This window comes from Thalassophryne amazonica, chromosome 3, assembly GCF_902500255.1.
Source record: "Thalassophryne amazonica chromosome 3, fThaAma1.1, whole genome shotgun sequence".
Classification (NCBI taxonomy): domain Eukaryota; kingdom Metazoa; phylum Chordata; class Actinopteri; order Batrachoidiformes; family Batrachoididae; genus Thalassophryne; species Thalassophryne amazonica.
The window spans coordinates 110,213,998-110,232,059 of record NC_047105.1 but is presented as its reverse complement, the minus strand read 5'-3'; the positions used below and the strand labels follow the sequence as shown (position 1 = coordinate 110,232,059).

Below are 18,062 nucleotides of genomic sequence, written 5' to 3'. Positions count from 1 at the left end.
TACACAGCCACTCAGTCCCAAATGCAAGCCACCTGGAAGGAAAAACAAAAGACAGGACAAAAGACAGAAACAAAAAGGCAGCCAGGCCCCCACAGCCATACAACAGGAAGTCCTTAAAGCGACAGTATCACCTCAAAATCTCTCATCAGCCGTTAAAATTTTCACCGAAAACCATCTTAATTTTTCGAACCGTGTCCACTTCGATGTGTCTCACAGGTTTAGAAAAAATTTTGATCAAACAAAGCGCCAGTCTCTCAGCAACTTCTTAGACAAAGGAATTCCGACGAGGGGCTGGATGACTCCTCCCACAAGGAGTGCTCACAGGCGAATGACGTCACCGACAGGCGTGGAAAAACTCAAGCATGCGCACGAGGGTTCAAGCATGTCTGACATAAAAACATATGAATGAAATCCATATAGTTTTTGAAAAAAATAAAAAGGACCTATACTTTATTGACAGACCTCGTAGTTTCTGCATTGCAATAAAATTCTGAGTTGTTCTCATCTACTTTAGCTATAAGAATTTAAATATGAGGCTCATGTAAATCCGGTTGGAAATGACTCTTAATTATTGTTTAATAATTAATATGTGAAGCCAAAGATGCAAACTAATCCGAGTCATTCTCCCACCAGGCACTTGAACGGCTGCTCTGAGTGCCAAAGTGAACGCTACTAAAATTACCAGACGTTTAGCATTCTAAAATGTAGTTTCAATAGTTTCTTGTCACACAATTTGACTTCACATCCCTATTTCACCAAACGACGTATTGTTTTCACACATACATAATTGATAGATACATAATTGATAAAACATAGATGGACAGACAATAACATTGAAACTGTACTACTCCGGTAGAGCACTGCCGACCCCTGAATGTGCACTGTTTGGGGAATGAAAAAAATCCTGCCCTTCCTCAGCATACACAAAATCATAATGACTGCCCTAATGACCACCTCTAACATCTGCCCTTTACCAAATTTCATCATCATCATCATCATCATCATCATTGTAGTCATCCTTTTTGTTCATTTTCTTTGCCCAATTATTGACTGTGTCCTGTCAAGGGTGTACCCCGCTTCTCGCCCAATGACTGCTGGGACAAGCTCCAGCCCTCACATGATCCTAGAATGGAATAAGTGGGGTATGGAAAATGACTGAGTGCATGAATTATTGATTGTGCAGGTCATATCCTATCCCAGCATGCACATGGCAGAAGGTAAGAAAACATCTTGAGATACATTTAGCAATATTAAGAGTTAAAAGTGTTTTCTGCGCACAATGTTACATTTTCCCCAAACAGCTTTAACTATTGCACACCTGCTTTAAGACCATCTGAAGGTCAGTGATGGGCTCATCTTTTTCATAAATATATACATTATCTGCTGATGTCCTGTTCTTTTTTCAATGGAAAACTGAAATTGTCTGTCAAAGCGTACAAACCATTAGGTTACACTTTGCATATTCATACTAGAATCCATTCATTCATTCATTCAAGTACGTATTCCTTGTATTTGTATTGCTTATGTCAACTGTTTAAAATTGAATGATTATTTGTTGTTGTGGTGGCCAGAGAGGGTAGCTGCTCAACTGAGCTGGAGCAGTTGGTGTTGGAACCTGCTCTTGTGAAGTGCCTTGGTGCCGTATAAATTAAATTAAATTGAATATATGGTATGGAATCTAGAAACAAAGTATAAAGACAAGCAATATTTTGAACAGATATCAGACCAATTAAGTCCAGCATAACAAAATAAAGACTGTTTGCTTTAAGCATGCACAAACACTGTTTGTGATGTTTAACTAGCAAAAGCAGGTTCAGAAAATGGATGGATGGATGGATGGATGGATGGATGGATGGATGGATGGATGGATGGATGGATGGATGGATGGATGGATGGATGGATGGATGGATGGATGGATGGATGGATGGATGGATGGATGGATGGATGGATGGATGGATGGACGGACGAACAGATATATTTGTGTTGGAACAGAAATCAGTAGCCTGAGCTCTATGTTTCCCCATCAAAGTGTTGTACAGTAGTGTTCAGAATAATAGTAGTGCTATGTGACTAAAAAGATTAATCCAGTTTTTGAGTATATTTCTTATTGTTACATGGGAGTAGATTCAGTAGATTCTCACAAATCCAACAAGACCAAGCATTCATGATATGCACACTCTTAAGGCTATGAAATTGGGCCATTAGTAAAAAAAGTAGAAAAGGGGGTGTTCACAATAATAGTAGTGTGGCATTCAGTCAGTGAGTTCGTCAATTTTGTGGAACTAACAGGTGTGAATCAGGTGTCCCCTGTTTAAGGATGAAGCCAGCACCTGTTGAACATGCTGTTCTCTTTGAAAGCCTGAGGAAAATGGGACATTCAAGACATTGTTCAGAAGAACAGCGTAGTTTGATTAAAAAGTTGATTGGAGAGGGGAAAACGTATACGCAGGTGCAAAGAAATTATAGGCTGTTCATCTACAATGACCTCCAATGCTTTAAAATGGACAAACAAAACAGAGATGCAAACGAAACCAGAGAAACCAAAACGGAAAACAACCATCAAAATGGGTCGAAGAATAACCAGAATGGCAAAGGCTCACCCATTGATCAGCTCCAGGATGATCAAAGACAGTCTGGAGTTACCTGTCAGTGCTGTGACAGTTAGAAGACGCCTGTGTGAAGCTAATTTATTTGCAAGAATCCCCCGCAAAGTCCCTCTGTTAAATAAAAGAAGAGGTTACAATTTGCCAAAGAACACATCAACTGACCTAAAGAGAAATGGAGGAATATTTTGTGGACTGATGAGAGTAAAATTGTTCTTTTTGGGTCCAAGGGCTGCAGACAGTTTGTGAGACAACCCCCAAACTCTGAATCCAAGCCACAGTTCACAGTGAAGACAGTGAAGCATGGTGGTGCAAGCATCATGATATGGGCATGTTTCTCCTACTATGGTGTTGGGCCTATATATCACATACCAGGTATCATGGATCAGTTTGGATATGTCAAAATATTTGAAGAGGTCATGTTGCCTTATGCTGAAGAGGACATGCCCTTGAAATGGGTGTTTCAACAAGACAATGACCCCAAGCACACTAGTAAATGAGCAAAATCTTGGTTCCAAACCAACAAAATGAATGCCTCGCAGATGTGAAGAAATCATGAAAAACTGTGGTTATACAACTAAATACTAGTTTAGTGAGTCACAGGATTGCTATAAAAGCAGTTTGAACATAACAGTTTTGAGTTTGTAGCGTCAACAGCAGATGCTACTATTATTGTGAACACCCCCTTTTCTACTTTTTTTTTTTTTTACTAATACCCCAATTTCATAGCCTTAAGAGTGTGCATATCATGAATGCTTGGTCTTGTTGGATTTGTAAGAATCTACTGAATCTACTGGTACCTTGTTTCCCATGTAACAATAAGAAATGTACTCAAAACCTGGATTAATCTTTTTAATCACATAGCACCACTATTATTCTGAACACTACTGTATATAATAAGAAGCAAGTCCTATATAGGCCTTTCGGCACAATGGTGCCAGTGTTTATCCACAGATTCTGTGGATGGAACAAGCAGATAAGATTCTGTGTCTCCCACTAAACAGGAATCCAGTCCAATGCAGGTTACACACCCATCCAAGGCCAGTATATACATATACATATACAATGTACTGAGAGGCTGCCATCCAAGATGGAAGCCCTTGCTATAAAATCAACAACTTAAAGCTTGACTAAGTCCCCATTCAGACTGGGGTTGGGAATCCAGCTTGTGCTGGATTCAATTCAGATTGCTTTCTAGCCGGACAGCATTCAGACCTGTTTTTCGAATCTGAATCATCCTACACATGCATCCAAATTCAATCTGACTCAAGATGAAAGAGATATGTCTGAGAGAGAGAGAGAGAGAGAGAGAGAGAGAGAGAGAGAGAGAGAGAGAGAGAGAGAGAGAGAGAGAGAGAGAGTGTGGGTGGGTGGGAGAGAGGGATGTGAACATAACATGAAAACAATCGGGCTTAAATCTGATTTGCGCTGTTCAGTTTTCAAAAAAAACAAAAAAACTAAAACCTATCTGGTTTGAGCCAGACTCATCCCAAGTCCCACTCAAGATGGGTTGCCAACCCCAGTCTGACCAGGGTCTAAATTTTGAAACTCACCACATGGGCAAAAAAATAAAACATTTTTCTAGTGGAATGTGGTAAAGTCAAATGAGACAAAGATTTAATTATATGACCACAATGACCAGAGGTATGTTTGAGGGAGTAAAGGTGAGATTTGCAGGGGAGAATGTACACAGTAAAATCACCAGTGTAAAACTAACACTGACAGCATTAAATTAACACTGCCAGTGTACATATGGTCCTACTCTCGCCAGAGTGGGTCAGCTTGGGACTCCGGTGAGGGCGGTCGCATCTCCTCCTCTCTCCTCTATCTCTGCTCCAAACTTCAAAGTCCCTACTTCACCAGACTGTGAATTCTTCAAACTATATTGGATTAATCATAGAATTGATCAGCTGGTCTCGGAACGCTATTGACACCATTTTTTCTACAAGAAGATCAGGGCCAGGGGACCCTGCGTGCCCGGATGGAACTTACCGTGTGGGCTATGTTCTCGACGCCTGGGAGACTTGGCGGGTAGCATGCTTTGCGCCTTTCTCTGTGGAGGACGTTGAGGATTTATTCATATTTGGATTCATAGTAGGAGGGCTGGTACTTATTGTCTTATGTGCTGCACTGACCTACCAGATGACTGGCAAGACGGCTACCACCAAAACCACGACCCCTCGCTTGTCCGTCATGATTAATGAGTTGGGCAAGGTGATGCATTCTCAGACTGCGTTAACCCTTGAACTCAAAAGCAAATTGGATAACATCTCGGAGCAAATGCGTGCCTTGCAGGAGAAGGTGAAGATTTCAGAGTGGTTTGTTCATGTGAAGCTGGAAAAGTGTTTTTAACTGCTCAACCACAAACACAGCAGGCTTATCAGCCTTTCAAGGATAAAATCCCCATTGTTTTTCCTCCAGAAGAATTTCTACGGCCTTGGGAAGATTGGCTGCCTCCTTATCTCTCTTACTCCAGTACACAAGGACAGACAGACTCACACATGGAAAGACTGAAGCATGCTCCACTTTCCCTTCTACCTCCCCTCCTGCCCCCATCACACAACCCATCCCGGCCACCGCTCATGCCACCCCTTTCCCCTCCAGGGGCTGCGCGGTTTTAGCTGCGGCAGGTCCCCGTTCCCCCCAAGCTAGCGGCAGCGTGACTCCTGTTGCAGCAGCTACCACACACTCACATCAATTTGGAAAATGGACTGTTTCAAGTTTAGTGCACATAAACAATGTCAAATGTATACGTGGGCTGTCCGTAAAGTATCGGTCCTTTTTATTTTTTTAAAAACTATATGGATTTCATTCATATGTTTTTATGTCAGGCAAGTTTGAACCCTGGTGCGCATGCGTGAGTTTTTCCACGCCTGTCGGTGACGTCAGTCACCTGTGAGCACACCTTGGGAAGGAGTGGTCCCGCCCCCTCGTCATTGTCTGGAAATGGCGGAATGAAAAGGACTTTTTTTCCATCAGATTTTTTTCAGAAGCTGTTAGAGACTGGCACCTGGAAACCATTCGAAAAATGTATCTGGCTTTTGGTGAAAATTTTGCGGGCTTCACAGAGAATAAGGACTGTTAACTGTCGCTTTAAGGACCCCTTTAAAGGACGCTTGGCGCACCGCGCTCCAAGCTGCGACAATGCGGCACAAACACCGTATCATTTCTAAACGGATGGCTCTGTGGATACGAGACGTTGTGCGCTCTTTCTCCGGTAATCACAAGAGCTGGACATCAGCCATTTTCTGGCAGATTTCACTTTTAACCAAAGATTTTGTCATGGAACGCCGCGTCACGACACGCGTCACGACCGATTCGCTTGATGAGCGAGACAAAGAACACCTCCGTTTCGGCGTGTCAGTGGACAAGTTTGGACATGTCTAGCTCTCCACAATTTCTCTGATACTTACTGGACTGGTAAGCATTGAAAGCCGAGATAGGCCGGAAAATGGCTGATGTCCAGCTCTTGTGATTACCGGAGAAAGAGCACACGACATCTCGTATCCACAGAGCCATCCGTTTAGAAATGATACGGTGTTTTGTGCCGCGTTGTCGCAGCTCAGAGCGCAGTATGCCAAGCATCCTTAAAGGGGTCCTTAAAGCAACAGTTAACAGTCCTTATTCTCTGTGAAGCCTGCAAAATTTTCATCGAAAACCAGATCAATTTTTCGAATGGTTTCCAGGTGCCAGTTTCTAACAGCTTCTGAAAAAAATCTGATGGAAAAAAAGTCCTTTTCATTCCGCCATTTCCAGACAATGAAATTCCGACGAGGGGCGGGACCACTCCTTCCCAAGGCATGCTCACAGGCGAATGACATCACCGACAGGCGTGGAAAAACTCACGCAATCGCACGAGGGTTCAAACTTGCCTGACATAAAAACATATGAATGAAATCCATATAGTTTTAAAAAAAAATAAAAAGGACCGATACTTTACGGACAGCCCACGTATGTGTGCTATTATTATGGTAAACAAGTAATAATTGTGGATTAATTGCTGTTTGTCTGTGGAAATGTGAGTGTGGACGTAATCTCATTGTTGTTGCACTTGTAATGACAATTACAATAAATCTTGTCCATCCATCCATCCATCCATCCATCCATCCATCCATCCATCCATCCATCCATCCATCCATCCATCCATCCATCCATCCATCCATCCATATGTTCACTGGCAGTGTTAATTTAATGCTAGTGATTTTACTGTGTACTTAGTGACTGATCACTATGTGTGTGTGTGTGTGTGTGTGTGTGTGTGTGTGTGTGTGTGTGTGTGTGTGTGTGTGTGTGTGTGTGTGTGTGTGTGTGTGTGTGTGTGTGTGTGTGTGTGTGTCTGTGTGTGTTTATGCAATGGTGGGCACAGCTAACCAAAATGTTAGCTTCAATAACTGCTAATCCGCTAACTGAAAAGTTATCTTTTATAGCGCTAAGCCGATAAAACATCAAGAAATTTATCCGAAGCTACAGCTAACCGCTAACTTTAAGTACTGTCTCCAATACACTCTCAGCTACTAACAAGCCAATTTTGATTGAATCAAAGGTGATCACAAACCCAAACATAGCCAGTGAATCTGCACTTCTGTCTTTGTGCACCCTGCCCACTGCTGTAAGGAAGAGTCATTATCCCCACATTTATTTGTAAACACCAAGACACATTAGAGTAACTTGTGTTGTTTTTTTACATAGAATGAATGAATCAACCAATGTGAGTGGAGGCTCAGTTTACCCATAATCCATTTGGGCATCTGTGTATGTTATGTTCAAAACTTCAGAATTTGTGCATTTTTTTAAAATTAAAAGATACTCGTATGTGTCATATTTTCACTTTGTACAAATAACAGAGTTGACATTAATGTAGTTATTCTATCTGGATTAATGTGATGTATAAATCAAAACCATAATTCAAACCTGCTTTCCTTTTCAAGACGTCTGCCTCATGGCTGGCCCATTGTATGCTGTTAAGGATAATGACTTTTATTTTATTTTATTTTATTTATTGATTTTGTGGCAGCTTGGCAGCCAGGCCGCTTCTGCTGAGCCAACAGAGTTTAAAAATGTTTTTCACCATTTCAATATATAAAAAAAAAATGTTAGCGGTCTAAAAGTTATCGGAACTAAATCTATTGGAAGCTAATTGGTCCGCTGATGGTTTTTGAAGTTAGCTGAAAAGCTAATCTGCTAACAAAAAAGTTAGCATTGCTAATTAGCAGTTAGTGGAACTGTGCCCACCACTGTGAGTATTGGGAAAAACATCCATGTCAAAAAGTACATTAAAATGTGTTTGCGAGAAAATGTTCTACAGGTGTGCAACTCTCATTGCATGAATTTATTTGCAGATGTGTAAATTTTGTCCATGACTTCACATTTCTTAACATGCAACTGTGTGCGTATGATTTTCTCCATTTGTGATGCATAGCACAGGATTTTTACACCTGCACTGAAGAAATGAGATGGTGAGTCTGCTGTGTTGTCTGTGTGGGTGGGAAAAAAATCTAATAAATTACCTTTTTTTAATCCAGGTGTGTGAATGTGTTTTGAAATCTCTGATGTGTGATTAAAGCCTCCTTGGCTTGATTCCCCACCAGACAAGAAACTCACTAACGTCTGTTAGGCAACATCCCTAATCCTCAAGTTACTCCCGGCATGCATGGGAGCATGCGGACATCCGTCTAAGTGAATGGGTGAATATGAGACCTCATTGTAAAGTGCACTGAGCATCTGCTTTAGGTGGTGATGAAGAAATACAGTCCACTTACTATTTCCAATTTAATTCAGAACCTCTAAAGGTAAGAAAGTGTACTAAATAAGCTAAATCATTGGTTCCATTAACCTACTACAGTACCCTTTGGCTTGTATCACTCACTGTACTATGGACTTAAATTATCCATCGTAATGACAGGAGTGAAGCAGGCACATAAGAGGTCCAACTAATGTTCAGAAATGGTTGATACACTTTAAATCATCTTACAAGATACTTCCAGCCATGAATGTGGGAATTATGTTGTATTATTATGTGGCTGCGACACTACGCGCGCTCTGATTGGTTTATTTCCGGTCCGATATTTTCCCATATCCAATTGGTTACCTTGACAATCAGTCCGGAACGCGTATCCCATTTGTTACAAACCAGAAAGCTAAAAACATGATTAGAAAAACCAAGTCAGACATGAACATACTCCATAAACGGCATTGACAAAATACTGAGAAAGCTTACCAGCTAACGACCGGACCATCTGTTAGCAAGTTCTTCATGGAGGTGAAGAAAGTGAACAGGTCTGACTATGAGCCCAACACGGTCAACAGCTTTTGGGCGATACCGTAAGTTTTTCTGTTTATATATATATATATATATATATGTGTGTGTGTGTGTGTGTATGTATATAAAATAGCCATTAATGAATGAATTATTAACCTCGTTTGCTCGGTCTGTACAGGAATATCAGACCTCTGCGGGGTTTTTTTACTTACACCTCGGTCTGATATTTTCCCATACAGGCCGAGCAAGCAAGGTTAATAATCCTTTAATATTTCCCACATTCATACTCCACTATGAAGCTATGAGTAGTGATGCAAAATTCAAAACTTGCACTAGGCATAATTTTTCCAGTCGCAGCCATAGAAGCCTATAACTTGCTCAGGGTTGTCTGGGTGTCTTGGTGGCTTTCTTCACTCGTCTCCTTCTTGCACAGTCCCTTAATTTTTGAGAACTGTCTGCTCCACACAGATATACCATAGAGTACCATACTGTTTCTATATCGACATAATTTATGTAAATAAAGTCCAAGACATATTCAGTATCTTGGAAATGTTTATGTATCCATCCCCTGACTTGTCTGAAGAAGACTGGATGTAAAAGTGATGGTTTGTATGTGTTGTTTAAAGGGGGCACTTACTTATTCACACAATCATTTTGGCTTTTAGAGTTTTATTTCTTTAAATTCATGATGTAGAGATTACTTTTCACTGTGAATTTAAAGGACAGAATTTTTGAAATTTCAATATACAAAGCTTGAATTTTTGTTTTGTTCTTTGATGTCCTAAAAAAATTTAAAACAAAAAAGTATGAGCCTATTCCCGTCAGATCTCAGAAGCTAAGCAGAGCAGGACCTGGTTAGTACTTGAATGGAAGGCCTTCTTTGGAACACCAGCGGCTGTCTGTGTTTCTCCAGGTAAAACTGGAGTTGCATCAGGATGGACATCCAGCGTAAAATCTGTGCCAAATACCAATGCGGATCTGGCTGTATCCGCTGTGGAGACCCTGAACCAAAATGGGAGCAGCCGAAAGTACAACAACAGCATAGCAGTGCCTTTCTGAAATATCTGACAAAAATTTTACTTTTCCATGATATTTGAAATTTTGAGATGTTCCTGTAGCGCTTTTCCATCTGATGCAGATGCTCAAAGCAGTTTACACTGACGCCTCACATTCACACACTCAACTGCACACCTGAAGCAATTTGGGACCCTTAGCGTTTTTCCTCTCTGACAGATATGAGCATACTCAGGTCACAAGTTTGTTACTGTAACCTTGAGGCCAACAGCTCCATTAATGCCTAAATTGAGTTAATAGTGGGGGTGTTTCTAACTGCACACTAACACTTGAATGATTTTAGTTATGTTTATCATGAAACCGCATCCATATTTAAATGTAAAATGTAGATAAAATGCCATTTTGAAGACATGATCCCTTTAAGAACATCGCTTTCAGATAATTGTATTTCCAAAGCCTCTAGTTGCCTCATATCATGTACGTATGAAGCACGAAGGACAGATGAGTGCTCGTGTACCTTGTCTCCAACCACGAAGAGGAGATACTCTGATGAATAGACAGCAGCAATGGATGAGACCCTTTCATTCTCCACCAAAGAGTAATTAGCAAAGATAACCGGGCTGGATCTGGTCAACACAAGCTTTCATACAGACAAAACACACACAATTAGTAACAGTGATTCACGACCCCTAATTCAGGACAGACAAAAAGTAAGGAACAAAAACATTTGAGACTCGATGCACTCAGATCCCATATACTGAGTGCTAAATTGCGTGGGCTTTCCAACCTGTGTGTTGGGTTGGTGAACTTTTTGCAGGTGATTTACTAAGAATAATTTCGCACATGACAGAGGGTGGTAATGTGATATTAATGATGTGATATTAATATTAATGTGATGTTAATATATTCTCTTGCTTTCCACACAAGACAGGATGTGACATAGAATGAGAATCATTTGTGTATGTTTTATCTGTCAGTGGCTGTCCATGGCTGCTGTCCACTGTCCACAGAACTGTCCACACCCTGACCATGCACTGTGGTGCTGACTGGTGTTGGCTGCCATGCGTGGGTGTGCATGGGGGCTGCAGTGGAAAGGCATGCACAGGACTTGCTACTTACATTATCTACGTATTACTCAGAGAGACATGATAAATGTCACTTGTAATTTTATTTTGGCAGTTGAGGTTTCATTCCTTAAAAACAGTCAACTATAAATTTAGTTGTGGTGTTTTCTGTGTTAAATAAGATTATTGTGAGAAAATATGAAATGCATCCCCAAACGATTCACAGGGAATGAGTTTGAATCAGATTTCTGAGTGTCTGCATTGATCATGCAACACTGTGTAAGTTAATGCCAATGTAACCTGCATCACTATGTCCCACTCTGCGCTATAACCATGTGGCTAAAATCCATGTGCTCTAGCGTCTGTCGCCAGTAGGGATGGGTATCGAGAACGGGTTCCTTTCGGGTATCGATAAGAAATGATTCGATCCACCGACATCAATAACCTTTCTGCTTAACGATTCCCTTATCGGTCCTTCAGAGTGGCTGTTGTTTTTGGGGGTGTTTGTCAGGAAAATGATCATTTCTCTACATTGATTACAGACCCTGAAGCGGGTCTGTAATCAACTGTATCTGCAGCACAGCTTTGCTTTGAAACTTTAACCAATCGAAGCAGTGATTCGCAGATCGAAGCAGTGCTTTGTTTCGCTCCTTTGTTGGTTCATTGTTTTATTTTGCTTTATCTTAATTTTCCCCACTAAAACCCCAAAGAGCATATGTCTGTGAGTAATATTTACCTTTTTTATGTGAAACCGACCTGTTATGTCTTCTGAAACAGTTGATAGATGTATTTTGTCTTCTGTATAATAATTAATGGCTCAACGTTCGTTGTTGTAAAAGAGTCAAATTGTATTTTTTGTGAATTTATTTTTATTCATATATTAATAATAATAACAACAATAATAATAATAGTAATAATAACTCATAACAACTAATAATGCTACAATACAATTTTAGAGGAAGAAACAAAAAGAACCTGATGAAACAAAACAGAACAGAAAATATAAAACCAACTAACAATGAAAATAAATAAATAAATACATATGGAAATAAATAACTGCTTCCTGTGAACACCGAGTGACTCTTACACCCTGTTTTATTTAAGTTTAATGACAAATTGTTTTGGTCAAACCATATTTTCAATTTGTTAATTTCTTCAGTGATTTCCTCCAGAACTATCTGCCAAGCTAGAAAACTGCTGCATCCTATTAAGAGCAGAATACTACTGGAATGAATTTGAATAAGGAAAGTTTGTTTTTTTTCTCACCAAAATGGATGCTGCACTCACTGCAGTTTATTGTCTGGAATAGCCCCAGATTGCATTTCAGAGCTTCTAGAATTCAAACATTTTTGTGCGGGTGGTGTTGGGAGGTAATTTTGGGTTTCAGCCTTTTTTGCTTTTCACCACTTTCATCCCCAAATATGTCAATCGTGAGTCACTTTTGTGCGGATTAAAGTCACTAACTGGGACTCTTGTCTTGTTGGGAGAAAGAAACGAGAATCGTCCTCTGTTCTGTTCACACAGCTCCAAACGCTGCGCAGCTCTCTGCCGAGTCAAGTTAGAATGATCCAGTTGGAATTAATAACTTCAAAGCAAAACACTGTTTAAATCAAATGACACCTCTTTCCAAACGTTGTAATACAAACAAACTGCAATCGATCAAAAGTTTTTTTCCTCCCAAAATGAGACGTCCTGTGCTGACGTGCAGCAGCCAGCTGACCTCAGCTCAGAGGTATGGAGAGACATTCATGCCAAAATGTCTGAAAGGAAATGCTTTTGACAAAAACTACAGATTTTATTTATTTTTATTTCTGTCCAGAGATCAAGGATCCAGTGACCAATTTAAAATGTTGTTGACATAGAAAACCTGTAAAGCCCAGAAAATTCACAGAAAATTCCCAAGCGGTATCGATGAGGGAATCAATAACGAATTGGATCGATAAGCGGAATGACATCAATATCGATAAAATCTCATCGATACCCATCCCTAGTCGCCAGAGCATCTTTTTGCCTTGTGGAGGGACGTTTACAAACTTCTTCTACACAGCATTATCTGCTCGCCTTTGCTACACCAAGGTTTCAAATATGCAAAATTACAGAGGCAATCTCAGCGCCTGAAATTGCTTTTAGCCTTGAAAAATTGTGTGTGTGTAAACCTCAACTATTTGCATGTTCAACACCCACAATTGTGCACATTCGGGTGGGCACTGTTGGGGAAAGTGTAGTGACACGGACCCACAACAGGGGGCGCAAATGAACGTCAATAGATGAGCCAAAAGGTAACAATTTAATGTTGTGAATGTGCACAACGATTATACAGACAATCACAAAATCTGATAGCAGTCAATACACCAAGGTGACGTGTGGGCAGGCTCGAGGATAGAAGACGTCTGTCCTGAAAAGGGACCACACGGGACCACACGATTTCCACCGCCACAGAACCTGGTGAATACTGGAGCCGCCAAGTCCCGAATTCCCAGGTGATCACCGTCCTCGACTGTCGGATCTGGTACTGCTGGCGAGGAGCACAAACAATGAGATGTGGGTGTGTGCACACCCAGTAACAAAAACAGTCAGAAGGTGGAAAGTCACCTCCACCTCTAATCACAAACTCGTGCAGCTCCTGTTAAACCACTTATCTGGTTTGGGTGTGAAGCGAAGCCATCGCTGTTCACACCAAACGCCAATCCAGCAGATAAGGCACACCACAGGAAAACGGCTGCAAAAGAGTTCAGACTATGACACAGTTTTAGATACAGCAGAGAATTACCTTCACAGGTAGATGAGATCTCGGCAACGAGGTGGAGATGACGTCCGGTCTTTATGGAGTGAGATGATGTAGTGTAGATGGGTGACAGCTGTCAAGAGATAATGAGTGACAGCTGTCACCCCCGGCTGTGTCCGTGGCGGCAGCGCCCTCTCGTGCCTGAAGCCCGCACTTCAGGCAGGGCGCCCTCTGGTGGTGGGCCAGCAGTACCTCCTCTTCTGGCGGCCCACACAACAGGACCCCCCCCCCTCAACGGGCGCCTCCTGGCGCCCGACAAGGCTTGTCCGGGTGACGGCGGTAGAAATCGGCCAGGAGGGCCGGATCCAGGATGAAGCTCCTCTTCACCCAGGAGCGTTCCTCGGGTCCATACCCCTCCCAGTCCACCAAATGCTGGAACCCCCGGCCCATCCGACGGACGTCCAGGAGCCGGCGCACCGTCCAAGCCGGCTCCCCGTCGATGATCCGGGCAGGAGGCGGCGCCGGTCCGGGAGCACAAAGGGGTGAGGTGTGGTGAGGTTTGAGCCTTGACACATGAAAGACCGGGTGGATCCGCAGTGAAGCCGGGAGTTGGAGCTTCACTGCGGCAGGACTGAGGACTTTGAGGATTTTGTATGGTCCGATATATCTGTCCTTGAGTTTCGGGGAGTCCACCTGGAGGGGGATGTCCTTTGTGGATAGCCACACCTCCTGCCCGGGCTGGTAAGCAGGGGCCGGGGATCGCCGGCGGTCTGCATGGGTCTTCGCCCTCGTCCGGGCCTTCAACAAGGCAGAACGGGTGGAACGCGACACCCGACGGCACTTCCGCAGGTGGGCCTGGAACGAGGGCACACCGACCTCTCCCTCCACCACGGGAAACAATGGGGGCTGATACCCCAAACGCAGAGGACACCTGGCTGTTATGCGCATACTCGATCCAGGCCAGATGTTCACTCCAGGCTGTCGTGTGTGCGGACGTCACAGAGCGCAGGGCTTGCTCCAATTCCTGATTGGCCCGTTCTGCCTGTCCACTGGTCTGTGGGAGATACCCGGACGAGAGGCTCACAGTGGCCCCCAGTTCCCGGCAGAAGCTCCTCCAGACGTGTGAGGAGAACTGGGGACCACGATCAAAGACAATGTCGGTAGGTATCCCATACAGACGGATGACGTGGTGGACCAGGAGGTCCGCAGTCTCTTGGGCCGTGGGGAGCTTCGGAAGGGCCACGAAGTGGGCCGCCTTGGAGAACCGGTCCACTATCATGAAGATGGTCATCATGCCCTGGGACGGCGGGAAGCCCGTGACAAAATCCAGACCGATGTGGGACCAGGGGCGATGAGGAACAGGAAGTGGCTGAAGAAGTCCCTGTGCCTTCTGATGGTCTGCCTTGCCCCTGGCACAGGTGGTGCAGGCCTGGATATATTCCCGGACGTCGGCCTCCAGGGACGCCCACCAGAAGCGCTGCCGGACCACTGCCATGGTCCCCCGATGACAGGAGAGCTTAGAACCGTGACAGAAATCCAAGACAGCAGCTCTTGCCTCTGGTGGGACGTAGAGTCTGTTCTTCGGCCCTGTTATTGGGTCCGGGCTCCGTGCCAGGGCCTCCCGGACGGTCTTCTCCACGTCCCAGGTGAGGGTGGCCACGATAGTGGACTCCGGAATGATGGGCTCCGGTGGATCCGACAGCTCAGTCTTGACTTCGTCTTCATGCACCCGGGACAATGCATCCGATCTCTGTTTCTTGGTCCCGGGGCAGTAGGTGATTCGGAAGTCAAAACGCCCGAAGAACAGTGACCAGCGGGCTTGCCTGGGGTCCAGCCGCTTGGCGGTCCTGATATACTCCAGGTTCCGATGGTCAGTGAAAACCGTGAAAGGCACAGACGCTCCCTCCAACAGGTGTCTCCACTCCTCAAGAGCCTCTTTCACCGCAAGGAGTTCTCGATTGCCGACGTCATAGTTCCGTTCAGCTGGGGTCAACCTGCGAGAAAAGTAGGCACACGGGTGAAGAACCTTATCGGTCTCACCGCTCTGGGATAGCACGGCTCCGATCCCTGAGTCAGAGGCGTCCACTTCAACCACAAACTGGCGGCTAGGGTCGGGCTGCACCAGAACTGGTGCAGACGAGAACCGGCGATTCAACTCCTTGAACGCGGCTTCGCACCGATCCGACCAGGTGAAGGGGACTTTTGGAGAGGTCAGGGCTGTCAGGGGGCTAACTACCTGACTGTAGCCCTTAATGAACCTCCTATAGAAATTTGCAAAGCCGAGGAACTGTTGCAGCTTCCTACGGCTTGTTGGTTGGGGCCAATCTCTCACCGCCGCAACCTTGGCCAGATCAGGGGCGACGGAGTTGGAGGAGATGATGAACCCCAGGAAGGACAAAGAGGTGCGGTGAAACTCACACTTCTCGCCCTTCACAAACAGCCGGTTCTCCAACAACCGCTACAGGACATGCGTAACATGGGTCTCAGGATCCGGGGAAAAGATGAGTATGTCATCCAGATATACGAAGACGAATCGGTGCAGGAAGTCCCGCAAGATGTCGTTTACCAATGCTTGGAACGTCGCGGGGGCGTTAGTGAGGCCGAACGGCATGACCAGGTAGTCAAAATGACCTAATGGGGTGTTGAATGTCATCTTCCATTCGTCTCCCTTCCGGATCCGAACCAGGTGGTACACATTCCTAAGGTCCAGTTTGGTGAAAATTTGGGCTCCATGTAGGGGCGTGAACACTGAATCCAACAGGGGTAAAGGGTATCAATTACGAACCGTTATGTCGTTCAGCCCCCTGTAATCAATGCATGGACGGAGTCCGCCATCTTTCTTGCACACAAAAAAGAAACCTGCACCCATCGGGGAGGTGGAATTCCGGATCAACCCGGCAACTAATGAGTCCCAGATGTAGGTCTCCATTGATTCGCGCTCAGGACGTGAGAGATTGTACAGCCTGCTGGACGGGAACTCAACGCCCGGGACCAAATCAATGGCACAATCGTACGGACGGTGCGGGGGAAGGGTGAGCGCCAGATCCTTGCTGAAGACGTCAGCAAGATCGTGGTACTCAACCAGCACCGCCGTCAGATTGGGAGGGACTTTAACCTCCTCATTAGCATTTACACCGGGAGGAACCGAGGATCCTAAACAATTCCGGTGGCAGGTTTCGCTCCACTGAGCCACAACCCCAGACGGCCAATCAATCCCGAGATTGTGTTTAATCATCCATGGGAAGCCCAAAATCATGCGGGAGGTAGAAGGAGTTACAAAAAACTCAATCTGCTCCCGGTGATTCCCAGACACTACCAGGGTTACAGGTAGTGTCTTGTGTGTGATAAAAGGGAGAAGAGTGCCATCTAGTGCTCGCACCCTCACTGGCGAAGAAAGCGCCACCAGAGGGAGCCCTACCTCCCTTGCCCATCTGCTATCCAGCAGATTCCCTTCTGACCCCGTGTCCACCAGTGCTGGGGCTTGAAGGGTTAAATCCCCGCTCAGGATTGTAACTGGGAGTCGTGTTGAAAGATGTGTATGACCCACGTGAATGTTTTGACCCCCCCTCAGCCCAGTCTCTAAGGGCGGGCGTTTGTGTTTTGACCGTTTGAGGCAGTCTCTCTGCTGATGCTCACTCGAGCCGCAGACAAAGCACTCCCCGCGGACCAGCCTCCTCTGTCTGAATGTGGCCCTGCTCGTGTCCCTAGCATCGTCAGCAGGGGGAGCTGTAGCCACTCGGAGCGCTGTGGCTGTGGAGCGTGGGGAAGACGGCTCCCTTTCGGACCCGGAAGGAAGAGGGATGGCTTGTGCCTGACCACGCCCTTCGCCTCGCTCCCATTGGCGTTCTTCTAACCGATTGTCCAACCGTATAACCAAATCGATAAGCTCAGCCAAATCCCGCGGTTCCTCCTTAGCCACCAGGTGCTCCTTCAGGACCGAAGACAGTCCGTTTATGAAGGCGGCGCGGAGCGCAGTCATATTCCAGCCGGATCTCGCAGCTGTGATGCGGAAGTCGACTGCATATTCGGCTGCGCTCCGGCGCCCCTGTCTCATTGACAGCAGCACGGTAGACGCGGTTTCGCCTCTTGTTAGGGTGATCAAAAACAGTTCTGAGCTCCCTCACAAACCCAGTATAAGAGGCAAGGAGCCGTGAACTTTGTTCCCAAAGCGCTGCAGCCCAAGCACGTGCATCACCTCGAAGCAAATTAATCACGTAAGCCACCTTGCTGGCATCAGACGCGTACATCACGGGACGCTGTGCAAAGACGAGCGAACACTGCATAAGAAAGTCCGCGCACGTCTCCACACAACCTCCGTACGGCTCTGGGGGGCTTATGTATGCTTCAGGGGATGGTGGGGGGGTCGTTGAATGACCAGTGGAATGTCTGTATTCGGC

The 18,062-nt window shown here is 44.9% G+C and overlaps 1 protein-coding gene across 1 annotated transcript in view; it reads right to left on the bottom strand.

Moving 5' to 3' along the window:
• The window catches only part of mst1rb (macrophage stimulating 1 receptor b), a 203,679-nt gene that overhangs the window by 63,196 nt on the left and 122,421 nt on the right, over positions 1–18,062 (bottom strand). The window contains exon 4 of the mRNA XM_034167302.1: positions 10,394–10,516. Within this exon, the coding sequence (XP_034023193.1) occupies positions 10,394–10,516 (123 nt within the window). The remainder of the gene's footprint in view (positions 1–10,393; positions 10,517–18,062) is intronic.